The sequence below is a fragment of the Mesoplodon densirostris genome, chromosome 16 (genome assembly GCF_025265405.1).
Source record: "Mesoplodon densirostris isolate mMesDen1 chromosome 16, mMesDen1 primary haplotype, whole genome shotgun sequence".
NCBI classification, from domain to species: Eukaryota; Metazoa; Chordata; class Mammalia; order Artiodactyla; family Ziphiidae; genus Mesoplodon; species Mesoplodon densirostris.
In genome coordinates, this window is record NC_082676.1 from 70,136,959 (window position 1) to 70,164,161 (window position 27,203).

Here is a 27,203-nt window from a genome sequence, read left to right on the forward strand (position 1 = left end):
GTTTGCTACTATGCCATCTCATACCACTCCAATTTACATAACAAAACCTTCTTGTTTTTTCTTAATTTTTCTGAATTACTATCACTCACAATTATAACTATATTCTCTCTCAATTCTCCTCCATTTATTTGAAATCTTGATCATATTTCAGTCTGCTTGCTTATCTACACTCATATGACCTTAATTTCATTGCCTAACTCCTTTGACACACAACTAAGAAAGACTGACCATATTATACATATTTCTATTCCACTTTTAACTCCACAGGAATTTGGCTTTCTCCACTAAAGGAAAAGAGGGAAGAAAGATACTTCCAAGACTTGTTGAAGGTCTGAAGGTAGCAGGTGCAGGTAAAGGAGAAATCAAGGATTTTCCCAAGTTTCTGAATTGACATTCTGGGCAGATGATGGTGACAAGTACTGAGATGATGTCTGAGGACAGTTAGGCTCTGGGGCAGACGGCAGACTCAAGGCTTCAGTTATGGTTGTGTTAAGTTTACATGTGTTAAGACAGCCAAGTTGAGATATCAAGTAGGCAGTTTAATATATAAGCCTGAATATTTAAGGGGTTGACAGAAGGGGCCAGGAAAATAAATTCAGTATCATCAGCAAGCAGATGCTGTTAAAAATCTGGTGAAATGAATAAGAGCACCTAGGAACGTCATGGAGAGGGAAGACAGCCAGCCCTAAACCCCGAGTCACTCTAACTCCCAGAGGTAGGTAGAGAAGGCAGACAGGAGAGGAACAACTACAGTGACAGAGGAGCAAAATCAGAAGATTACATTCTAAGGAACTGGCATCGTCCCGGAGGAGGCTAAAGACAGACTAAGAACTAGTAAGATAAGTATGCATATTAAAATTTGTAAGGCAGCCTCTAAAAGAACTGAAAGTCTATGACTTTTAAGAAAATAGAGGTAATAAATGGAATGTGACAAAAACACAATCAGTCCAAAAACAAAGGAAGGAAGGAAGGAAGAAAAGGTGAGTGAAAAAAAATGAAGGTTAAAAAAAAAAGGAGAAAATGAAAGAAATATTGAAAAAGACAAATAGCAAAGTATAAAATAAGATGAAAGAATTACATCCAAATATATCAGTAACTACAGTAAATGCAAATGAACTAAAGCTTCAGTTAAAAGCTAAAGATCAGACAGGATAAACACATAAAATCAAGCACGTACAGTTTTTGCAAAGACATTTAAAAGAGAAGAATATAGAAAGGTTAAATTTAAAAGAAAATATTATTTAAAAATATAGCTGAATCAATAGCAGACAACTGGTCTTTAAGATAAAAATATCACCCTTAAAGATAAAGAGGTCACTACATAAATATAAAAGATTTGATTAACTATAGAGATAGGATAATTTTACACTTCTGTGCAGCTAATAACATAGCTTCAAAATATATAAAACAAAAATTGACAGAAATATGAAGAGAAATATATAAATGCACCATAAATTGGGAGATTTTTAACATCTCCTCAGTAAATGATCTAGATGATGAAAAAATAGAAAGAATATATAATATTTGAAACACATGATTAAAACAATTAATCTAACGGACACATCTAGAACACTACACCCAACAACTGAAGAATAGTATATACATTCTTTCAAGCATATATGGGACATTTGCAAAAACTGACTACATATTGGGCCATAAAGCAAATCTCAACAATTCCAAAGACCAACAACATTTTTGATCCACAATGCAATTAACTAAGACATGAGCAGCATAAAGATAAATAGAAATAACCATATTTTTGGAAATTAAGAAATATATTGCTCAATAAATCATGACTCAATAGAGGAATCATAACAGAAATTGGAAAAACTTTGTAATGCAAAAATATTACATATCAAAACTTAAAGAACTCAGACAAAGTAGCACCTAGAAATAAACATATGGACTTAACTGTTCATATTTGTATAAAAGAAAGGCTGAGAATTAATATACTAAGTATACAACTTCAAAAGTGAGAAAAAGAATTATAGAATGTAAAGAAAGTAGAATGAACATTAAAAAAAGAGCAGAGAGTAGGAAATTAAAAACAAATATAGAATAGAGAGGTTGAACAAAGACAAAAGTCTCTTCTTTGAAAAGACCAATAAAATTGACAGATATTTGGTAAGACTAGTGAGAAAAATCAGAGAACACACAAAAAGTGTCAGAGATGAAAAAGTGCTTATAGCTATAGAAGTGAAAGAGATAAAAGATAGCAAAGGGATAATGGAAACACCATGGATGCCACAATGTTTCAAAACTTGGAATGGACAAGTTTTTAGAAAATTTTAGTTTATCTAAACTGTCAAAAAAAAACCTTTTTCTTAAAATCACTGAAGAAAATGAGTCCGTGGTGAACCTTCTTATAAAGAAAATACCTTGATAGCTTTACTATCAAGGTCTATTAAATAAATACACAAGACTGTCAACTCCAATTTTACAAAAACTCTTGCTGACTAAACAGAATGAAGCAGCACTTTGCTCATTTTGTAAGACTATCTAACCTTGTAATCAAACCTGACAAGGACAGGATGGGGAAAGAAAATTAAAAGCCATGAATATAAATGCAACTTTCCTGAACAAAATGTTAGTCAAATCAGATCCAGTGCCGTGTAAACCAAGTTGGGTTTATCCCCAAATGCAGGGTTACTTAATATTATCAAATTGATCATGAATTTACAGCTTCTGGTAGTGGCAGACTAGAAAATTGTGACTAAACCATCCACTGAAGATAAGTGAAGAAGTTAGACAAAATACAAAAGAAAAAGCTCTTGAAAATTATCGGAGAGCTAACAAGACAGTGCAAGTGCCCGCTGCTATCTTGGAACCGGCCCGGAGGGAGCAGGACATGAGCAAGAGGCGGAGCTGGGCTTCTGGTGACCTTACAAGCTTGGAGGTGGAGGATCAGAAACTGGTGTGCCCTCCACCAGTACTCCCAGCTCCTGGCCTCACCTGGGGAGAACAGGTAGGAACTTTTCACTCTGTACGTGCCCCAGAAAACCTCCTATCTTGGCCACAGACTGCCAGCAATCTCAGATGCCTGGTGGAAGCAACCAAAATGTTTCCAGACATTGCTGAATGTTTCCTGGGGTACAAAATCACTGCCAATTGAGAATCACTATCCTGTAAGTATATCATTTTTATAAGTTTTGGTTTATCCTTCCATTTTCTTCCTTGTTAAAAATATCGGGGAATACACCTATGTATTCACAGTCTTGCTTTTTCTTACACAACAGGTAGCACGTGCTACACACAATCATCTACACTTTGTGCTTCTCACTTAATAATGGCACCTTTTAAAAAATTAATAAAGCATTTTCCCCACATAATTCTTACTGTACTTTTTAGTGTAAGAGTAATGTGAAAGAATAAGCATTTTTAACATTAACTGGTTACACATGAATGTGTATCTTAAAATTCTAAACTAGTTTACCTTTTATTTAGCATTTACCTTGCACACTCATTTGGTTCCTCTGTGGCATTCTTCAGTAAAGTACTTATGAGGTAGTGCTAAAAACACAAAATGAAGTAAAATAAAAACCTTGTTTAGTAGTTGATTTCCCACATGCTCTGTCCTCATTCTAGGCAGTGAGGGGCCACTGAAGGACTGGGGGAAGGACACAGGGGGCTCAGCGGAGCAGCATGGTGGTCTCAGCCGGGGGCTCGCAGGGCTTTGAGCCTGCCTAGGGAAGAGCGTTTCTGTGTATACAATAAAAACCAAGCAGAGCAAATGACTCTTCGTCATAGGAAAAATCTTGGTTTTCTTTTACTTCAACTGGATTATACATCGTACACTGAATTACACGTTGTACTTGTGTACTATAGATAGATAAATTAATGGATTGATTTGAAAAGCATTTTTCTTTGCCCCAAAGTCAGCTGAGGAGAGACTGTTTAATTTTACTCTCCAAGGATTAAATTAGAACCTCAAATAGTAGTAGTATTTAATCAGGCCAACAATGGGATTGAATGTTTAGCTTATTTCAATTATTTCTTATAAATTCATTTGATGCACTAATGCAGCATAGTTAAACTAATAAAATTATTACAAAGAATGATTCATTACATAATCATGATCCATAGGCATGATAAACAGATCTAATAAAAAACACCCGAGGAACCTAACCATCACTCTCCATCTAGTTCATTTAATCCCCCCAAAACCAGCCTTCTAAAAAAACAACTGATACATCTAAACGATATAGCAAAACTTTCAGGGATAAGCAGCTCAATGCATAATAATGGAAGAGAGAACCACACAGCTCGAGTTAGAAGATGCTAACCAGGGCTTCCCTGGTGGCGCAGTGGTTAAGAATCTGCCTGCCAATACAGGGGGACATGGGTTCGATCCCTGGCCCGGGAAATTCCCACATGCCGCGGAGCAGCTAGGCCCATGAGCCACAGCTACTGAAGCCTGCACGCCTAGAGCCCGTGCTCTGCAACAAGAGAAGCCACTGCAATGAGAAGCCCGCGCACCGCAACGAAGAGTAGCCCCCGCTCGCCTCAACTAGAGGAAGCCCGTGCACAGCAGCAAAGACCCAACACAGTCAAAAATAAAAAATAATAAATAAATAAATAAATTTATAGAAGATGCTAACCTGAGATTCAGTCACTGCATCACGTACCTTGACATCTTCTGTTCCCCTGGTGACTTCAGTAACTTCGGGCACCGGCTGCCACAGAGGGATCTCGCGGTAGGTGTTGGGAAAGCAGACCAGAGACCCGAGAATGGTGAGGGCTTCCAAACGAGGGGGCTGCATACGGCAAAGGGAAGTGAGACACACATTTTCCTTCTGGTTATAAACGTTAGATAAGCAACAACGTGTTTTACTTTTTCATGATTTTGAGGCAGCCCTGCTGGGGCAACGGCATCAGGGGTGAAGTTTACTCTTTACTGTTTTACTTCATTTTTTAAATACAAAGATTTGAAACTACTAACACCAAAAGGTTCAGGTTTTTCAAAGTTGGTCAGTGAGCACACAGCTTCTCGTTACATGACCTCCACAACACAAGACCCACCAGTTCCCATCCAGGCCTGGTCTCACCCGACCCTGCAAGGCAGGGGATGCAGCTGACAACTCCCATGCACCTGGGAGCCCGTCCATCACTTGGACACCTTTCTTGGTTCCCGAGGGGACCTGACAGTCTCCTTGCTGGGACCCCTCGCTTCCTCAGGATACAGACTCCAGGGTGCTGAGTGCAGTTCTTGGCCCTCTTCCCTCCGAGATCTACACTCAACTCATCCGGGGTGTCCAGACCCCAGGGTTTAAATGCCTCCTACATGTCGCCGACCCCTCAACACCTCTCGGTAGCCCTGGCTTCCTTCCTCAGTCCAGATCTGTAGATCCGACTACCTGTCTGCCATCTCCACTCGGGGTCCAGAAGGTGTCTCCCCTGACAAGCTCCCCCTCGCCACAGGGTCCTATGATTCTGTGTGACACCACCCAGCCTCCATCACTGCCCTCTTACCTGCTGCCTTTACCTTCCTCTACTTTCCTGTTAAGAAAATCTCTAAATGTAAAAGTAGACAGAATGTTATATCCATGCACCCGATGCCTAGACTCAAGATGTTACCACTCCTGCCTCATTTATCTCCTTTTCGTTTTTTTCATTTCAATATTTAAAATTTGTTTAAAAGTTTTCCACTTTCAGTTTTAAAGCAAATTCAAGACATCGTGTCATTCCACCTCTGTGTCGTCCAGCATCCGTGCTTTGGGTTTTCCCTTGGTATGTATCACTTCCTGACGACGTGTTATGTATTCATTTGATGTTTGCATTCCCCATGAAGACAGAGGGCAGACAGTCTTCGTCACTTCTCTCCCCCGAGGATGCCCAGTAAACACCACCCGGGGACAAGGTGGTGGCCGTGGTCCTCATTCACGGACGGACAGGGACCACCCTGCAGGTCTCTGCATCAGCTTTGCTTCTTCCATGAAGACTTTTCTAACAGATGCCTTCCCTTCCAGCTCTCATCACGCAGAATTAACTGGTCCCACACTGGCACCCTTCTGGGCTCTGGAGGTGCTTCTACTGTGGCTGCTAGAAACTTATGTGCAAATATTAACGCTTAGTTTACCTGTCCGATTCCTGGAGGATGGGTGCCCTGTCACATTTACGCAGGCCAGGTCCTGGCATATAGTATGTCCGCAGTCAGTGTTTCTCCCACAGACTTGTTTTTTTGGCCTTCACTAACGGTTGCCTTGACCCACCAGATAGTCTTGGTTTGAACCTCGCTGAGGCTGATTTTTTCCCCTGAGTCGTGTGTGACTCTGTAACCACTGGATACAAAACAATAGCTTCTACATAAAATAAAGAGCTGTTACACAGCTTTATTCAAAGAACGGAGTAACTCTAGATAATTTTTTTGCCTGGGTTCTGGGCCTGTGGTGAGCCCCAATTTACACACAGAAGAGTGAGGCCTGTGAGTCTGTTGCCCCAGGATGGATGACGAGTACCCGCAATGCTGGGAAGGACCCTGGGCCTGGCTGGGCAGGGCTGCAGGACGGAGAACGGGAAGAGAATTACATGTAATATCCCACGCTGTGTGCACATCAGGATGCATCCACTCTGCCGCTGGTGGACTTCCGGATCGTCTCTAGTTTGGAGCTGTGATAACAATGTTTGCTGGGCACGATCTTCCCCTACCTCCTGGGTACCTGTGCACGTGTTTCTCTTTCCCTCGTGGCCTCAGCAGGCAGATCTACGTAGCAGGAGTCCTCCAGGCTTGTAAGTAACTTGTGTTAACGGAAAATTCTGACTGGGTAGGTGTGTCCCTATCCGAACACCTCTCACTAGTTCTCCTACAGTTAGTTAGTTAGTTAGTTAGTTAGTTAGTTAGTTATGTATTTATGTATGTATGTATGTATGTATGTTTTATTTATTTATTTACTTATTTACTTATTTATGGCTGTATTGGGTCTTCATTTCTGTGCGAGGGCTTTCTCTAGTTGCGGCGAGCGGGGTCCACTCTTCATCGCAGTGCGCGGGCCTCTTACTATCGCGGCCTCTCTTGTTGCGGAGCACAGGCTCCAGACGCGCAGGCTCAGTAATTGTGGCTCACGGGCCCAGTTGCTCTGCGGCATGTGGGATCTTCCCAGACCAGGGCTCGAACCCATGTCCCCTGCATTGGCAGGCAGATTCTCAACCACTGCGCCACCAGGGAAGCCCTCTCCTACAGTTTTAAACCTCAAGTTTAAACTCAGAGAGTGATTCAAAGTAATTCAGAGTTATTGTTCCTTTATGTAATATAAATCTTACACTCACATTCTCCTATTTTTTCTCTCTCTCTCTTTCTCTTTAAACGAATGTTTTGGAAGGCCACTTTAATAGCTCATCTAGCCGAAAGATAAATTTTCACAGAGAATGACCACTGTGCATGATATTATCACTAGAAAGGGTGCCAGCATTTTCACAGGAAACTCTCAGAGCAAGTAAGGAAAACTTCAATGAAGTACTTTCCTTCCTATATCCTGTTTTTTCAATGTTTTTTCCAAAGTTTTTCCATTTTTTTCCCAAAGTTTTTTCAATGTTGACTTGAATGGTTAAAAGTAAATTAGAAGGTTCCTTGAGAATGATTATCCTACAAAGATTTTCAGAAATAAGTATGAAAAGTTGTCATAGTCTTTACAAAAAAGAAAAACAGTTGAACAAATTCAACATTTTCCTTCTTCCTTCCTTCTTTTCACTCATCCATCCCTTTTGCTCCTGTCTCTCTTCCCTCCCCTTTGCTTTTTAATTTACCCCTAGGAGAAAAAGCCCACGAAACACCAGCTATACAAAGTATTAAAAAACAATTTTATTCAAAACCCAGAGTTGGAGTTTGAATTTGCCCTGCAGTGAAGAAATAAGTAGAATAAGAAAGTAACAACGTGTCAAACAAAATTTAGGTAGCTAGATACTCACACTGATTTCAATACAAGTGCCTGTCAAACCGTAAAGCTAGTTTTATTTACACCATTTAAAGAAGGGAAAACTGACTCTGAACAGGTAACGGCTGTACAGAGCACAACTGTGAGAGCCCTTTAAATTGAAATGGGTGACAGTGTCCTCTCAAAGGCGTTAATACATTGCCCTAATAGTGGAGGTAAAGGTGGAGACTACAAATCAATTCTTTTCGTAGCCCTTAGTGCTCACTTAGTCCACTTGCTTCTAATTTCTTAGTACAAGAATTCTGCCAGAGTTTTATGGAATATGAATACAAAGATATATATTAATTTTCTGGTTAAAAATTTTAGTGTTCTAACATTTTAAGAAAATATTTTCTATTAGACTTATAATAACTAAGACGTAATAATAGAAAAAAAAAAAACCTTATTGATGATGTACACTTAAAATTCTCTCTTGGGCTTCCCTGGTGGCGCAGTGGTTGAGAATCTGCCTGCCGATGCAGGGGACACGGGTTCGTGCCCCGGTCCGGGAAGATCCCACATGCTGCGGACTGGCTGGGTCCGTGAGCCATGGCTGCTGAGCCTGTGCATCCGGAGCCTGTGCTCCACAACGGGAGAGGCCACAACAGTGACAGGCCCGCGTACCGGGAAAAAAAAAAAAAAAAAATTTTCTCTTAACCACAGACATTAGTGTCTGTGCCACCATTTACTGAAAAACGCTAATAAGATTCTAGGAGACCAGTCCTACCTCTGACTGTGTAAATGTACTGCAATATTAGTGAGGACATGATTTCTCACACTCTGGCCTTTTGATGAAACGCCTTTCCACTACCAGTGTGTCATCTTATCCTACAATTTCACACATCAGCTGCCAGGGCATCTACCCGAGAGCCCGGTTTCACGTTGCACTAATGAGTCAACACCTGTTAGGAGTGGAGAAATCTGAACCTTGTTAGCCGCTGTGAAGCCTCCTGGGAGCTGGGAGGCTGAGCATTGTCACACTCACCGCCAGCGTGTCTGCACTGAGGACCCTGGCAGCGGCCGTGATGAAGTCCCCCACCAGCATGGAGAAGCCGGGCAAACCCAGGGAGAAAAAGCGGGGTGGGCAGTGCCCTACAATGGTATTTAAGATATCCTAGAAGGGGAGAAAAGAAAACACAACTGTAAATTTCCAGACCAAAATTCCAAAGTCATCGGTTCGTCTGTACATATGACTACTGTGAGATGATCTGAAAGAACACAGACCACGGAACTTTTTCAGTGAAAAGGGTTCCAGGAGATGAGCTAGTCCAGGGGCTATTGTACTCATTTTACACGTAAGAGGATGGAGACCCTAAACTGTAGGGTGACTTGTCCAAGACCTGAATTGTGGCATTGGGACTAGACATAGACACTCTTCCATCTTCCATGTAGAGGTGGGCTCCTCGGACAAGCTACAGGAGTGTTGAGGTAGATAAATAAATGAAACCTGCAAGCAGCTATCACTTCCCATCGTCTTCAATTTTCAAAAGTCAAAGCACACTGTTCTAGTACAAACTCCTGAAGTAGGCAGAGATGGAAACTTGCATTCTTCGGGCGACTCCCGTGTGAAACAATGGGAGTGTGGGTCCCGCTGGGATGGGTCACACGCCAAGGTCAGGTGGTCAGTGGGGCTCCAGGTAGAAGTGGGTGGCAGGGCACGTGTGCCCAGTGCTGCGTGTGGACCATCTCCCCCCAGACACCTGGTGTCCCTGGGTCTGGAAGGGCCTCTCCCTGGTGGGTGGCCAGCTGGTCCCTGCCTGCCTGGCCCCTGCCCGCCAGCTCTGTTCTGAGGCGTTGCCTCATTCCAGCCCGTGGAAGCCCAGGGCTCTTCTCCTGGACGGCGTTCGTGCCATCCACGGCCAGGCCGCGTCTCTGAAGCCATCTGTGCGAGTGTGTGCAAAGGGGATTAGTAAGAAAACCACAAACGGCTTTTATGCAGTTCTAGGCCAAGTGCATTCATCAAATGCACTGAAGTGCTATAGTTATGGGACTTGTAGTTATATAACCTAGAGTTAGTCGCAAAATACAAGAAGCAAAATACCAAAAAACAAAAGTCCCCCAAAACCTCTGGTTTGTTTTCTCAAATTTCAGTGTAGCTATTTGAAAATCTTTTAAAATAATCCTGATTTAACTTGATTAAATTAGGGCAAGGGATAGCAGTGTGCTCGATTCTAACACATTAAGTCCTTTTTCATAAAAATAACCTTATTGAACAGCTTGGAATCTTAAAAGAGAACTTTTAGGTGTTCACAAAACGTTTTTTCTAAGACTTCTTCCTCACATAGCAGGCTCATTTAGTGTCTACAAATCATGCTGTTTGTGTCCTTAAAATGACGGCGCAGTGCTTTACCCTATTAGAACTCTTATATGGTAACTTATTTAGCAAGTACTAGCTTAAGGTTTTAGCATTTCAGCAGACTTTTTCCTACACCAAAAATAAACAGAGAGACAAACAGATAAATAGACAGATAAAAGGGAGGAAGGAAGGAGGAAAGGAAAGAAAAACCCTAACCACACTTCCCCCGGGTTAATGTTTAAACCTGCTGTAATCAGGTCCTTTGATACATTTCAGTGTCCACATCAGCCAAGGCAAACATTCTAGGGGCTGAGCAGATGGACACTGCAGTTTAGAAAGTGTGTGGTCAACTCCCGCTCTGAGCTCAGAACAAAAGATCCACCTTTTTCATAATGAAGCCTCTGATTAATGCCCTGGACTCCTCACCACACACCTGTAATTACTCACAGAGGTACGCTCTGTGCTGGGCCTCGTCTCGGGGTATCAGGCATCAAGGTCTCGGGCAGCAGATGGAAGCACGCTTCTGTTGACATCTGCTGCCACGAAAGGATTCGTGCAAACCTGGCTCGCAAGGTAGTAGAATGCCGTGCGTGGGAAGATTAATAATGCAAACAACCATGATGTTAAGTTTGTTAGGTTTGTGTTAATTCCATCTGTTGAGAGGAGGAACTGAGCCTTGGACCGTGTGGGTTTTTAACATCTTTAGCACATACTTAAATCACAGATTTTTCACCACTGGAATTGAGAGGTTTAATTTTATTTTTAAAAAGGGTTTTCTGGGATACGTTTATGGGAATTATGAACTAAATCCTTTCACAAGCTGAAGCCAGAATTTATACATGAAATCCATTTTGCTTCACAAGATTCAGACGCGTCAAGGCAATGAGCGGGAAATGGGGCATTCCCAGAAATGACTAAGTTGCCACTGATGCTGAAGGCAGCAGAAATGTGTGCAGCGAGAGAAAGTCACAGGCTCCCCACCCCCTGGACCTCAGCCAGTCTCTTCAACGGAACCTGTTTCTACGGGCGAGAAGGTTGGAAAGAGAAGGCAAAATAACAGATGGCTGGCCTAGCCTGCCCGCCACCCACGGAAGGCGGCCCCCAGGAGAAGTGAGGCCGCCAGTTATAGCAGCTCTGGGCTGGGGTTAATATGGGGGTTAAAGAGGGGGCTGTATGGCCAGTCGGCCAAGTTAGGGCCATATGCTTGCTTATTTTGCTTATCCACACTGAAATGGAACAACCCAAAGATGACAATCTTTGTGACAACATTTTGAAATTAGGAATAACCGTGGTGCTCGAAGGAGAGCAGCTGCATCTTCCCAGCAGAGGGACATCCACAAAGGGCGGCCGGTACTTCTGGTAGGAGCCTTCCTGTCCACACACTGAGACCACGGCGATAGCCGGAATCCTTGCGAAAATGAAAAATCTTGAGACTGAAGCTTTCTCCTGGGTCCCTGGGGTTTCAGGGAGACCGAACAGGATGGTGCTTCCCAAACACAAATTATTCACGTACAACCCTCATGCTTTTTGTCCTATTCAAGTCCAAAGTGAACATGATTTGTCTGTTTTTCAAAGTAACTCACTTTTTTTTTCATGTAAATAAGAGTATTCTGGAAAACTCGTATCCTGTCATAAGTAGAAAATAACCCTTCAATCAGTACAATTATGGTAAACCAAGGCTACTGAGTTTTTGCTAAACATCCCCATCAGATGGAGGCTCTCCTTGTTAACAGCGTGGTTTGCATCCTGGATGGAGAGAGAAGTTCTGTGCCCGCTCCAGCCACCTGCCTGGGAGTCTCAGGGCTGGCAGAGCCAGGGCCATGGATCCCCGGGTTCGACTTAGCCCTGAGTCGATCCCCAAAGGTCCCCAAAGCCTTTGTGATCATGGTGGAAAATGCCCCTGTACTCAAGTCAGACTCTGGCAGAGTGAAAAGAGCCCCAGGCCTGGGGTCAAGACCTCGTGTATGTGACCGTGGACAGGTCACGTCAAGCTTAGAGCTCCTCGTTTCTCTTCCAGAGAAGGGACTGATTCCCCCTGGACTTGTGGGTAACGGGAGAGATGTGAACACATGCCTTGTAAACGGAAGAGGGTCACACAGAAGTAAACAGAGTAAAAATAAAAGGGAAGGACTATGAAGGATTTTTACTTTCTAGAATTTACTTTGTAGAGTTCCGTGAACTACTATTTTGCTGATACTCAGAAAGAGCTTTTTAAAACATTTCAAAGGTGGTCCCCAACGCCTCTTAGATTACATTCTCCCAGAAGTTAAAAAACCCTAAAAACTAATTCTCTCCAATAACATTCTTAGCAAAGTGTTACAGCAATTAGCCATAGTGTATATAATTTATAGGGCAAAGAATGAAATAAAAACCGGAAAATGCTCTGTTTTAGATATTCAAGAGTCCATTCTTCTAAGGAGTTCTAGAATGTACCCAATCAAGTGAGTCTGGTAGCAAAAATTAGTTTCTTTTCCACGTTCTAAACAGACTGAAAATAATAAGCAAAACTATAAGCTCAAGGAAAAGATGGACTCTAAAACAGGAATTAAGCTTATTCTTGAAAACTGACCAGCATGGAACTCTTTCGCATGCTTTTGGTTCAGAGGAAATAAAATTCAATCCGCAAAATGCTGTAATATGAGGAACGGACCACCAAACTAGTATTTTCCTCTCATTTTTGGTTACAAGTCCACATGCATGCTACACACTGAGTGTGAAAACTGGATTGTAAGATGATAGCTGTGAATTTGCAGCTTATCCAGAGATTCAGGTTTATGAGAAAGTAACTGGTGAGAACATCTGTCTCTTATCACTGATCTTACAAAAAAATCAGGTAATTCAAATAGAGGCATGTTGTTTCCTCCCCTCCAAAGCACAGTTCTATAAACACAAACCACATTCAGCCTAGTAAATGAATCGCTTTAATTGAATGCTATGTACACAGTAACTGGAAAAACCATAAGTGATAAGAAAAACATATGGCGATGGCAACAGAAATTGGTTTATTCATTTTGCATAGTGTTGTTTCTTTAGTTCTCTTATAATTGACCTTTAGAACGATAAATGTGTAAAATAATTTTGTTTATTACGGCTCCAAACCTTCCAACAATTACACAAAATGAAAAGTTAAAAGGAAGGATTCATTCTGGAAGCATTTCCATTGTTTACATAATTGCACAGCTATAATTCAGTGCTCATGTTGTTATGGAAAATAAAAAAGGGCCATTACGGGCCATTTCAATTCAAAATATTGCACAGTGGTGTCAAAAATGGGGGAAAATGTTCACTTTAAAGCAGTTTAAAATGGATTAACCCTGTAAACAGAAACATTTAAATATAGTATTCTATGAAATACAAATGTTCAAGAAGTAGCCATCCTTCAGACGGAATTAGAAATGTTGCGACTGTACTTTCACACCAATTACATATATATTATTCACTTAATATTTGCTCACGGCCCAGCAGATGATGGTGGTAACACAATAGCTGGCCATCTGTCTCCCTGCTTCCTCAGAGGACTTGCGCCCGCTCGTCGGAGCAAACAGATCCGGTTATTCCACGGAAAGTCACTCAGACCTTCCATGAGGCCACATGGAATTGTTCAGAAATAGAACCCCTGTGTGCAGAGTCACTGGACTCCTCCTTTCACTTTGAAGAAAACAAAAATGTTAAACAATTAATGATTTCATTGCTATTTTTCAGAAGATACCTTGTATCTAGAATATTCTACAGGAAGTTCTTTTGTTTGGGAAGATAGGGACTGTTCGGATCTGGTTATCCCATTAATCTAGTTAACAGAAAGATCCCGTTCATTCCACACCCAAGTGAAATTACTAATAAGCAGAAGATGTGAAGGCAGGGGGATACTTTTAACACTACCCCTGGATATAATCGAAGCTTTCTTTAACAATTAAATAGGCAGACGTGATCCTGCAGGACCTCGAAGACGAATCTGTAAGTATCAGTTATCGCCTTATTGGCGAGGCTCAGATACGCTGAGTGACAAAAAAGTCTTAGTTACAGGAAGGACAGATCTGAAGAGCCCTCCAAGTCCAAGGCCTGGGGTTCTCTCTTCTGCTGCTGGGTCTCTGCTCCTTCAGAAGTGGCACAGACCTCCTCTACACAGCATGAGCTGCGACCTGGTCTGTCCAGGCTCTACACTGGTTCAGGGAGGGGTTTTTGTTGATAAAAGGAAAGGCTTTATGATTATGGCCCTTAAGAAAAGCACAACAGATCATGTCACAGGCACTGCCCCTCCAGAAAAGCCACTGGAAATAAAAACATAGCAAGACAAGCTTAAAAATTACTTTCAAGATCTGGGCCAAGGCATACGGGATACCTGCGATACATTCTCTGTTCAAAAGGCCAAGTGTGGTGTAATCCGTTTGGAGAAAAGGCAGAGATTTTTATATGTGCTGGACAAATGTTACTTCTCTGGGTGTAACTATGTTACCAAGGCCGGAAGAAATATGACAGGACAGAGTAATTGGGTTCTGCAGCTGGAGAAACAAAATCACCTCGCACTTCTCGCCATGAGGAATGCTCTGGAGAAGACATGGCAGCATGCAAAGGAGGGAGTGACAAACACAAAACAAACTTCTGACGGTCGCAGGAGCTGCTGCTTTGACCTTGTGCATGGGATCAGTGACAGAACAAGCGGGCAGATGGCAGAGAAAATCACTGCAACCCTCAAGCCCTAAAGGAGAGCCTCAAATATTTTTTTATGATTGTTTTACAATTAATCCCTCATCTGAGAAGAAAAACTCAGCTTGCCTTTAAACTGATGAAGACTGGCTGACTGCTTCAGGAAAGGGGGGAGACTGATTGGTTAACTGATTTTAAGAAACACTATATGAATTTTATCTGATACTGGAGTTGATAAGTTACTGGGTTGTCTTAACTGCTTCTTTTTCTTTTTGTTATTTGTAAAAGCTTTAGATGTAATTTACCTATAATAAAATTCACGCTTTAAAGTGTACAGCGCGGTAGTTTTTAATGTATTCATAGAATTGTGCACTGTCACCACGATCTAGGGGAGACAGGCAGGGAGGTGGCAAACCCATCAGGAAATCCTGGCACATTTATGATTCCATAAGACGAGGGACACTGTCAGAGGGTCACAGAGAGAAGTGACTTGCCAGCTGCCACCCGCCCCCCACCGCCCCAGGCCCTGGAGATGCCTCGACCTGCCTCTGTAAGGACTGTCTTAGCCGTGACCCTGATAAGCTTCAAATCTGAAACATGACAGTTTGCACAACAGGCCGGCCTAATGAGGCTGGTGCAGATGCTCCAGAGCAGTGATTAACCCCTCGCGACAAGACTTTAGCAAGTGAGGGCTTCAAGGAGCTGCTGCTGGTAAGTGGCGGGGGCTTGCGGGGGGGCGGCCTGGAGGCTGCGTTAGACATCGCGTGTGCACAGACCGCGTGCTCAGCTCGCCGGACATGGACTCCATGCTCTGGAAGAGGATCCACCGCCCCTGACAGCCAAGTCTGCGTAGAAAGGCATCTGTGCATCCTAAGAATTTACCAGGGCACGGGGGTGGGGTAGAGGAGGGGGCTGGAGGATACTAAACTCTGCTTTCTCTGCGGCAATTGGCTGCTCATCTCAGAAGAGGCCAAACTGAATCGGGTCTCTCCACTGTCTCCTCCGCCCCATCCTCTACAGCTCTGACCACGCTCTGCAGCAGAAGCAGAAGCAGGGAGTCACGGCATCATCAATAACAAGATGGTTAGCAACGAACGGACGGCGCCTAATCACGCGAGTACCTACAGAATCATTAAGGTAGTAATTACCCCATTGAGTGAACCAAGCACACATCTAATTCATGTAGGTACCAAAGAGTCGGGCAGCCATACTGTTCCCAGGTTCACTGTTCATCCTGCCTCAGGACTACATCAGCTAGAAATATATTCTTCTTAGGATACTGAAAAGAAATTCTTGGAGGAAACCATAGGCTTAACACACTCAGGCGCCGCCCAAGGCCGCGGCAAAGGCGCAGGGCAGGTATAATCGACATCCCCCCTGATGCCAAGCAGAATAGTTCCTCACCCTCACGCTGGCACCCGCTAGAACCCAACCCACACTCCTGTTATCTTAGGACAAAGTACAGAAATCCAGGAGGGAAAACACATCTCTAATGAATCTGGGCGACAGTGTGTTTACCTTGTTCCTCTGGCACCATAAAAACTTAGAGAAGATCTAAAAGGTCATCATTCGATCTTTCCATTTCACAGACATGGAGTAGGAGGTCGATCAAGGCCAGAAAGTGCCCAAGGTTTGGACACAAATCCAGGTGCGCTCCTTGTCTTTACTGGAAGAGAAACTGTGAGCCTGTGGTCCACGAGGCACCAGTGGACACCCGTGAGCAGCGAGACTCACACGTGGAGCACAGCACCACGTGGAGGGCAACACTCAGCTCTCCAGTGCAAATTATTCTTCCGTCTCATTCACTTTGCCCACGAATCGTTGAAAAACACACATGTATTTTTAAAGCTATACTTGAAAGTGAAATCAACAAATGGCTGCCGTGGCTTAAAGATGTGCTTCTGGAATGTATACAGTAGACATGCAGCCCTGACTGGCACGGAAGTGCAATCACAGGATGGAACCACGTCAGAGAGTGCGACCTTCTGAATAACAAGGAGACTTTGCCAAGCATTCTTCCTAGGAAACTGCTAGAAACGAACTCTGTGCCCGTGTGTGCGTGCACAGGCACGGGTGTGGGGAGCGGGTGGTTGGAAATATTCTATGGAAAGACACCAAGAAATTGCCTAGGGTTGCAACAAGAAATCGAGATTTGTATTTTTCCCTGAAAATGCAGAGAACCTACAACATGTGTGGCTTCTGTGTTCATTTACCTGTAGCTTCAACTCTGCTTACAAGACCCAGGGCTTCTGGCACTGTTAAAGCCCAGCATCCAGTGCGTCGACCCCCGCCCCCTCCTCACCTGCTGGAGTTGAGATGCCTGGTTCTCAGGCCTGCCTGGTGCTGCTGAGATCTGCTGGCTGTCTCCCAGCCCACGGCCAGGAACAAGTTAAAGACGAAAAACTATTTCTGTTGGAGCTTCCAGGTCTTCTGGTGTGTTCTCACACCAGAAAATAAAAAAACTTTGGAATGTGATGATTACTCATTCTATGATAACACAAAATGCATGTTTCTTTAATTTGCTTCCTTAAAAGTAAAATTATTCCACATGCACATAGGAGCACAAATGAGGCTTTCCACATTTTTGTGTTCTGTTAAAAAAAAAAAAAAAGACGAGGACAACCCGGTGGTGGTTCAATTCCGGGAGCCTACAGACCATCCCGCCAGCGCTGGACAGAGGACAAGAGCTGTCCAAATTGGTACCATTTTCGGTTTCTGCTTGGGCAACAGAAGTTCAACTGCTACTCCTTCTGGACAAAGAGCTCCCAAGAATAGCTGAGATTTGAGAGAAAAATCACCAGAGGAGCCAGCTCCGTCAACCCGATTCTGAAGAAACCTCAGGCCAGAACCACTGACAAAGAAGCAGTATCAACGACCCTGAGACCCAGCCCGGCTGCCCAGCCTGCGACGGAGACCATTTGGCACAAATCCCAGCAGAGCAGAACGGGAGGGAATCAGGCCACCCGGAATAATTAACTGACCTCTAAAGAGTCGACACAGGACTCATCGCTTCAAATTCCAGGAATACCCGATTAACATTTAAAAATAAATGTAAAAAGAGAAAGCGTTTTGTAAATTCTAAAGTCTCATACATCATGGCTATTATTAAATTACAGCAGCATTTTGAATCATAATCTCATTAAAATATTAGTTTTTGAAGGATCGATTGAAAATTGACTTGAAGTAGACTGGATTAAAAACCTATTCATTAAAAAAAGAGTCTGAAATGAAAGCCAAGTCATTCTGATAATTCCATACAAAAACAGCTAACAGTAAGTTGACAAATTTCTCGAGTGCACACTGGGCTTGAAGGTACATGGCAGCCGCTGTGAGGGGCCTGAGGCGGAGTAAAGCATGGCCCCTGCCTCCCAGCAATGTCCTCTAAGAGGCAGGGGACAGTGATGCACAGTTGAGAGTGAAGCCAGACCAAGAGCACAGGGATCCTCTGGGGAACAGCCAGTGCTCCAGGGGGACCCAGGAGGGGAAGCAAATTGGTGACACAAAGGCACTGGGTCTTGACAGGAGCACCACACTGCACACACTCAACCCAAGACTCAAGTAAGAGAAGGAAAAAAAAAAAGGTAGGTATTTTATTTTAATGTCTTATTACTATAAGGGTCTCTCGTGCTAATATTTCTCTAGCCCACATATACCTACCAAAGGATATTTTTCCATGGAAGAACGAAAGAAAACGGTTGTTTATTGTCTCTTTAGAAAACAATGTTCTCTCTGAAATGTGTTCCAGTAAATGGCATTAATAGCTGAACAATCTGCAATTATTACCCTGCCACTTATTGTTATGTGTTAAAAAGAAATCAACAGACAAAAAGAGATTATTCCCCACAAGGAGAGCACTTTCTCAAAGAAACAAAACTTGCCATTTAAAATGCTCTTCTTGACGTTATTTCCTCGTATCCAAACCCAACCTTGATGGATCACAAATCACAGTCATGATTTAAAATCTCTTACATTCAAAAATCACTCCCTTCCAAATGGGAGTTAAAGCACCCCTCGCCGGAAGTAACCATTTAGTACTTGAAATGGTAGAAACCATCTCTTTCTCGACCTCTGATTTCTTCTCTGCCTAAAGAAAAAATGTGAATTTTCTTAAAAATCTTTGTCAAATTCTAAATGGGAAAAGATGATCTTGTAGGTCAACAAGCGATATTCCAACCACAGGGAACCCCTTCTGCCATCCAGCACCAGGGCCTCACCATGCTCACCTTTCCAAGGCCCCTGAGAGAGTCATAAGGACCCCACTTCACAGGACAAGAACCTCAAGCCAGAAAAGCCCGTGTGGTCACCGACGGAAGGAAACAGGGACCTACACACAAGGTCAGGGCTCAAGCTCCACAGTGGACGTCCCTCTCCCCAGGCTGCCCGTGTGGCGGCCAGGCCAGGTGGCCTTGGAAAGACTCCCCAGAGCGTGAGAGCAAACCCCAAGTCGGCCACCTGCCCTGACTGAATTGGGGCCCCAGACATTAGGAGAAAGTGATCATCTGTGCCCGTGGGCTGACTCTGCACCACGTAGCCTGTGCTCTGGTCACCTGTTCCCTGTTGGCTCCTGGGTGGCCTGCGTGGGTGAGCAGAGGACCCCACCGAGCCCCCAGCCCCTCCACTCACGCCTGCAGCGCCACCCCTCATTCAGACTGGGCTCTGGGCAAAACACATTGCAGATATTTTTCGTTGACTCTGAATTAATCAGCTCACTCCATGTTGTACTTCTTCAAAGTAAAAAATAAATGGGGCGGGGGGCTTCCCTGGTGGCGCAGTGGTTGAGAGTCCGCCTGCCGATGCGGGGGACATGGGTTCGTGCCCCGGTCCGGGAGGATCCCACATGCCGCGGAGCGGCTGGGCCCGTGAGCCATGGCTGCCGAGCCTGTGCGTCCGGAGCCTGTGCTCCACAACGGGAGAGGCCACAACAGTGAGAGGCCCGCGTACCGCAAAAAAATAAAATTAAATTAAAATAAATGGGGGGGCTTCCGTGGTGGCACAGTGGTTAAGAATCCATCTGCCAAGGCAGGGGACACAGGTTCGAGCCCTGGTCCAGGAAGATCCCACATGCCGCAAAGCAGCTAAGCCCGCGCGCCACAACTACTGAGCCTGCGCTCTAGAGCCCGCGAGCCACAACCACTGAAGCCCGTGAGCCACAACTACTGAAGCCCACGTGCCACAACTACTGAAGCCTGCATGCCTAGAGCCCATGCTCGCAACAAGAGAAGCCACCGCAATGAGAAGCCTGTGCACCGCAACGAAGACCCAACACAGCCAAATATAAATTAATTAATTAATGAAAAACTAAATAAATGGGGAACTTTACCAGCTCAACCATAGGAAACTGCACCGCCCTCTTTTGAGAAACAGTCTCATGTTGGCAATTTCCATACAGTTCAACCTACAACACTTGCCTCTCTTGCTTTAGTCTCCCTGGTTAAACCTTGGTGTGCTTTCATATCCTGGGTTACACTGAGAGCTGCCTTTCATCCTCTGATGCCTGCTGACCTTTGTGGGTTAATTCACAGGGCCTGGTGGCACCTGAACAACTTCTCTTCGAGGACAGGGTTTCCCAACCTCAGCAATGCTGACACTTCAGGCTGTGAAGTCTCGGATGTGGTCCTGGGTGCCTTAGGGTATGTGCCATCCCCAGCCTCTACCCACTAGATGCCAGTGCAGCCCCCGCCCACTGTGACAAAGAGAACGTCTCCAGACACGCCCAATGTACCCGGAGTCCCCACGCATCTCAGGAATCACTGTTCTCCCGTCAACGTGGGTGAGCTCCCCACCGCGCAAGGTCAACGCCGGCTTTGAACTTGACGGAGCCGGAAGCTCAACCGAAAGGTCCAGCTCAGCTGCCACGGTCACCACTCCTCCCCGGGACGCATGCGGGTTAACGAGCTCTCCTGTTAGTCCTTTGATGCTCCGTCAATTGACACATTGATGGAGTGCCCACTCTGTCTGGGAAGAGTCTCCGAAGGAAGATTCTGGTGACTTGGGCTGCAAGAGACCACAGCAGAGTCTCTTCCAGAGAGACCTCAGGGCCAAAGAACGTTTTCCCTGCTGAAAAATGCAGGCCAGCTTATACATTACATGATAAGTGTATTTAGTAGGAATAAAATCTTTTCATTTTCCACATATATTGAGTTGCTATTATATTGCATTTTTATTTAATGTCTTTCACACAGTACGTGCTTATTAGACTCTGATGGCTAAACAGAGATAATTCGTACCCTTCACTGACAGCATTTACTTGAAAGAAAGTCCTGACATCTTCAGCTCCGAAAGGGAAATCAAACAAAACTCTAGTGTCCGCCTCTCAGGTAGACTTCTCCTCTCTGGACCACCCCCCATGCTATCAACTTACACCTTTTAAAGCTGTGGAACAAGTTCGCTGCACACGTGTTACCCTCATAACCGAAGCCTCCGCCATCTGTTACCTTTCACATATTTCCACTTTCCTTACTTAGGTGTCAGTGGGTTCGGTCTGCAGCTTTATGAAAATAATTACTGGTTTTACAGATGAAAAGAAAAGGAAAAAGCTCTCCAGCCTGTTATTTGGGTGCAGTCATCTATCTTAAGTCCCCATGGCCACTGAGAGCTGAACAAAGTTATAATAAAATCTTCTTTGATGAAACCTGACTAATCTATGGCTTGTCCATTCTCACGAAACCTTCTGGGAAACACTCAGGAACCAGTGGATGTTACTTGATGATACAAGACTAACTCTATGATACAGGCTATATTTCATCACTCTGAGTTTGTACAACAAGCACATGATAAGAATTATTATTCACTTAACAATACATGTCAAGAGAGAACTGACATACACTGCCTATCCTTATATATAGTCTTCTTCCATCAAACCTAAGTAAAACTTGAAAGTTTTGTTTATTGCCACAGTACACTCTTATTTCAATAAAAGATCATTTAATTTGACTAAACTAAATTCAAACTAATAGGAATTATATGTTTAGAAAAATAAAAGAGTTTGCTTTTAAGTGTCTAATTACTTTCAAAAACAAACAGTAGCAAAACTGGCTAACGTAACACAAAATAACTGAGACTTTTAGAAGTTCTAGTTTAATAACTGTAAATGAATCTACAGTTTGCACATCATCTATCTGAATTCCGACAGGATTAGAAAACACGTTCTCTTAAGTGGAGAGAAAATGTGCCTGGAAATCTTTCCCGTACATTTCTACTTCCCAACAGGTGAGAATTCTTTGGGGACACCCCTGGCTGTATCCTGACACACCTGTGGTGCCTACCCTGGTGCTGCGATGTCCATGGTGAGGAGGGGGTCCCGTCCTACCCTGCCTTCACCTTTTCTCAATTCATCACCTTGCCTTTCTGAACGAATGTTTGCTTTGAGAGATCATGAGAATAAGCGTCAGGAGACCCTGCCTTCTCGGGGCACTTACCACTCAGTGCGACACCCCACTGGTCCATGCTATTCCACACACAAAATACACAAAGCGCAGGTGCACACAAGTGTATATATATGTGCACACAGACAGGTATACACACACATAAATAAGTAAATTCACACACGCACATAAACCCTTGTTGGGCCGCGTTACCTGGTCGCTTTCTGTGCCTGTTGCCATCACTTTCTCCTGACCCTGATCCATCCTACAGAACCACTGTGCCTTAAACTTCTTAAAATGCTTTTTGGTCATGTTGAGTGTTGTGCTCAGCTCCCCGTTATCTGTGGGATGAACATGGCTCTGAACCAAGGCTCTCTCCAGTGCTGCCTGGATCCTCGTCCATGCATTATGTCCATATACGTATCTGGCACTAAATCAAAACCACTCTGGTCCCTGTTCCTTCAATACAGCCTGTGAAATCCCATCCTGCTTCTTGTCATCCTAACCATCGTTGAAAGTCCCACTCAAATCCCATCTCCCAGGGCTTCCCTGGTGGTGCAGTGGTTGAGAGTCCGCCTGCCAATGCAGGACACATGGGTTCGAGCCCTGGTCTGGGAAGATCCCACATGCCACGGAGCAGCTGGCCCCGTGAGCCACAATTACTGAGCCTGTGCCTCTGGAGCCTGTGCTCCGCAACAAGAGAGGCCGCGATAGTGAGAGGCCCATGCACCGCGATGAGGAGTGGCCCCCACTTGCCACAGCTAGAGAAAGCCCTCGCACAGAAACGAAGACCCAACATAGCCATAAATTAAAAAAAAAAAAAAATCCCATCTCCCCTGTGAGCTGCCTTCAAGCCAACTGAGCTCGAGGGGTGTTAAGCACAGTTCCCTCCCTACAGTGTGTGTGTGTCACTCACTTGGCCCTTTTCACAAGTGGATGGATATTACGGATACTCATTATTTGTGGGTCTCATACCACTGGATATGCCCTCAGAACCGGACTAGATCTTTATTGTGGTGGGGAAAAATATTCAACAGGAAAAGATCATTCAAGTTTTTACTGTATTTAGGAAAGGACAATGTGACCCTAATAATAAAATGCCTAACAATAAATCAGAGGACCCAATAATGCTCAAGAGAGGGCCTCCGAGGTCCTCCAGTCCATCTCATCCACTTGACCACCTGTGGTCAGGCAAGGTCCCCGTGGCCGGCAGGGTACAGAGCCCAGGTCTGTGAGTTGCCGGTACGAGGCTTGTCCTCCATTAAAATCAAAGTTGAATATATTTTGAAGCCATAGGATATCCTGAAGTCTTGGAATATACATTTCCCCATTCTTAAAAACCTTAGGAATAAGACCTGGAATTAGTCTTTTTTTTTACTCATTGTACAACCCTACAGTTTTTTAAAATTGTGTTTCAGTAAAGCTTTTAAGGTAGACTTCTAAAGTTCCTCTACGGATACACATTAAGGTTATTATTTAATCCTCTAAATATCAGTTGGACCTTTAAATTTATAAATATGCACTTTGTCCTGCTAGCATTGAATTAAAACCCCATGAATTCAAACCTTGGTAAAAATCACTCACTGTACAGAAGTACTTCAGAAATGTATTAGAATTATTTCCTTGGATAGGAGACAAATCAGGTCCTTAATCTGACATGTGAATTCTTCACTTTTTCTGAAGCTGAATGCTCATTTATGTTTAGCTTTCAATATATTTATAAATTTATGTATATCTAACATACATGGTTCTAGTTATATCTAAATTTCCAGCAAAGAACAACTCTCTGTCTGAGAAAAGGTGATGCAATTATTACGTATCACTGCATGATACAGGCTGTCTGGGGTTATTAAAAGAGTCAGGTATGGCCAATTTACGAGGGCCACCCCTGCACCTTGCTTTCATGGCTCACCGCTGAGTCTTATTCTCACTGAGGGCCCCCTTGGGATCTTTTTACAAATGGCTGTTTATTATTATATTATTCCATCACATACCTCATGAGAGGAGGTTGTAACATCCGCTAAGAAAATCACAAACTATTTTGACTTCCGTGATAGAATATCACTCTATACGTGATGTTTAGAATTATGTTTTCTGTAACATTGGTATGGAAAAGGTTCATTAAATATAAAGTCGAATGAAAAGTTGAATTAAAGTTGAATTGAAATGTAAAGTTGAATGAAAGCAAAATGTTCCTAAAACAAGTTAAATATTCTCGGCTACAAAACAAATTAAAGAGGAAAACAAGAAATGCAGCAAGTGCCTTTAGTGCCTGAAATATGGAGCCGTGTAGAACCTGTACCCCTGGTGCCTTGCAGGGCATCACTGGTAAAGCCAAGTCCTTACTTGCAGACGACAGATTCCCCTCGCTGAGACTGAGATGAGGGGGGTTTCTACCAGGGTGTTAGAGGGTTCACAGGATGCTGGAGGACCCACTCGGGAACCCTGCACAGCCAGGCACCCAGCCACTGGGAGTGGTTCCCACGGGGTCTCGGCTGCCAGTGATGCAGGTGCCCAAGCAGCAGCCCCAGCACAACTGTCCCACCCCCGCCCGCTGTCCAGAGCCACACCGGGGCCCCTGTTGGGCCGGAACCTGGCTGGATGTCGACTGGGCTGCAAGGGTCCAGCTTTCCGGCCTCCATCCCACAGAGGGCACGCTGCCTGGGGCGGGAAGCAGGTGGAAGCGGAGCCAACGGCCAAGGACACACAAGAAACGGCCGAGTCACAAAAGGGTCACTGGAGATGCCATTCCTTGTGTCTGACCCATGGCAGGGGGAGAGGTTACTTCTCCCCATGGTCTGAGATTCCACGATGCCTAGTTACATTTTTTTACTCAAATTATTATGTTCAAAAGTAAGAAAATATATGGCGACGGGGAAAAAAATCAACACCCTAAGATATCGGAAAAATAAAACGGGCTTGGTTGGTCAAGGGGTTGCTGCCCCCTCCTTGTCCTCAGCGTCACTGCGAGGGCTCGTGCTCACTGAGCGCTGTCGCATCCAGGCCCTGAACTGAGCGCGGTACACGCTCCACTCCCTCAAAGTCTCCCGACGGCCCTCCAAGGCGGCGCTCTAATTACCTACATTTGCAGATAAGGGAGCCCAGGCACAGTGAGGTCAGGTCACCTGGCTCATCAGAGGGACACCAAGCCTGGTGCTCAGAAAGGCTCGAAGCCCAGGCTCTTTTTTTTTTTTTTTTAATTTAATTTATTTATTTTTTAAAGAGCAGGTTCTTATTAGTGGTCCATTTTATACATATGTCAATCCCAATCTCCCAATTCATCACACCACCACCCCCCTGTCACTTTCCCCCCTTGGTGTCCATACATTTGTTCTCTACACCTGTGTCTCTATTTCTGACCTGCAAACCAGTTCATCTGTACCATTTTTCTAGGTTCCACATATATGCGTTAATATACGACATTTGTTTTTCTCTTTCTGACTTACTTCACTCTGTATGACAGTCTCTAGGTCCATCCACGTCTCTACAAATGACCCAATTTCGTTCCTTTTTATGGTTGAGTAATATTCCATTGTATATATGTACCACATCTTCTTTATCCATTCGTCTGTTGAGGGGCATTTAGGTTGCTTCCATGGCCTGGCTATTGTAAATAGTGCTGTGATGAACATTGGGGTGCATGTGTCTTTCTGAATTATGGTTTTCTCTGGGTATACACCCAGGAGTGGGATTGCTGGGTCATATGGTAATTCTATTTTTAGTTTTTTAAGGAACCTCCATACTGTTCTCCATAGTGGCTGTATCAATTTACATTCCCACCAACAGTGCAAGAGGGTTCCCTTTTCTCCACACCCACTCCAGCATTTGTTGTTTTTAGATTTTCTGATGATGCCCATTCTCACTGGTGTGAGGTGATACCTCACTGTAGTCTTGATTTGCATTTCTCTAATAATTAGTGATGTTGAGCAGCTTTTCATGTGCCTCTTGGCCATCTGTATGTCTTCTTTGGAAAAATGTCTATTTAGGTCTTCTGCCCATTTTTAGATTGGGTTTTTTTTTTCTTTAATGTTGAGCTGCATGAGATTTTGGAGATTAATCCTTTGCCAGTTGGTTCCTTTGCAAATATTTTCTCCCTTTCTGAGGATTGTCTTTTCGTCTTGTTTGTAGTTTCGTTTGCTTTGCAAAAGCTTTTAAGTTTCAATAGGTCTCATTTGTTGATTTTTGTTTTTATTTCCATTACTCTAGGAAGTGGATCAAAAAAGATCTTGCTGTGATTTATGTCAAAGAGTGTTCTTCCTATGTTTTCCTCTAAGAGTTTTATAGTGTCATCTTACATTTAGGTCTCTAATCCATTTTGAGTTTATTTTTGTGTATGGCGTTAGGGAGTGTTCTAATTTCATTCTTTTACATGTAGCTGTCCAGTTTTCCCAGCACCACTTATTGAAGAGACTGTCTTTTCTCCATTCTATATCTTTGCCTCCTTTGTCACAGATTAGTTGACCATAGGTGCGTGGGTTTATCTCTGGAAGCCCACGCTCTTAACTGTCACCTGAGAGTATCATGACTTCACATGGTAAGGGCTCAAGTCTGTAGCTGGATGGTCACCTCGGGGTGGAACAAAACCTATTTCCCCACCTGAGAGAGGCCTCGTGCTTTTTGGTTTGTTGAAAGACACGATAATACAACACCATAGGTGAAAACGACATAGACCCACATTTCCCAAAATTTCTATATGCAAATTTGCAACAATAATTTTGCATTGATGTAAACTTTGCACTTAAAAGTGAACTTAACTTTGATGTATTTAACAGACAAATCGCATTAAGACATTAAATCTGTAAGTCATTGTTAAACAATAGTTTACTTATTTTAAGCAAAGAAAACTTTCCAGTCTTTGATATATGTTCTCAGAAACATAAAAATAAAATTCCTTTCCTCAGCTGTCCTTTTCCATTTCACACATATTGATCTTTCCATATGTTTTAAATAACGATGAAATTAATAGGACCTGTATTTAATAAATCCAAATCC

The 27,203-nt window shown here is 43.7% G+C and overlaps 1 protein-coding gene across 5 annotated transcripts in view; it reads right to left on the reverse strand.

The window, feature by feature from the left end:
• RALGAPA2 (Ral GTPase activating protein catalytic subunit alpha 2) overlaps positions 1–27,203 on the reverse strand; it is a 285,182-nt gene that overhangs the window by 125,271 nt on the left and 132,708 nt on the right. For 4 of the 5 annotated variants that reach the window (XM_060120092.1, XM_060120089.1, XM_060120090.1 and 1 more), the window contains 3 exons: positions 8,893–9,021; positions 4,626–4,754; positions 3,452–3,510 (listed from right to left, as the gene is read on the reverse strand). In XM_060120092.1, coding sequence (XP_059976075.1) covers positions 3,452–3,510; positions 4,626–4,754; positions 8,893–9,021 — 317 coding nt within the window. The remainder of the gene's footprint in view (positions 1–3,451; positions 3,511–4,625; positions 4,755–8,892; positions 9,022–27,203) is intronic. The other variant, XM_060120091.1, reaches the window with a different exon arrangement.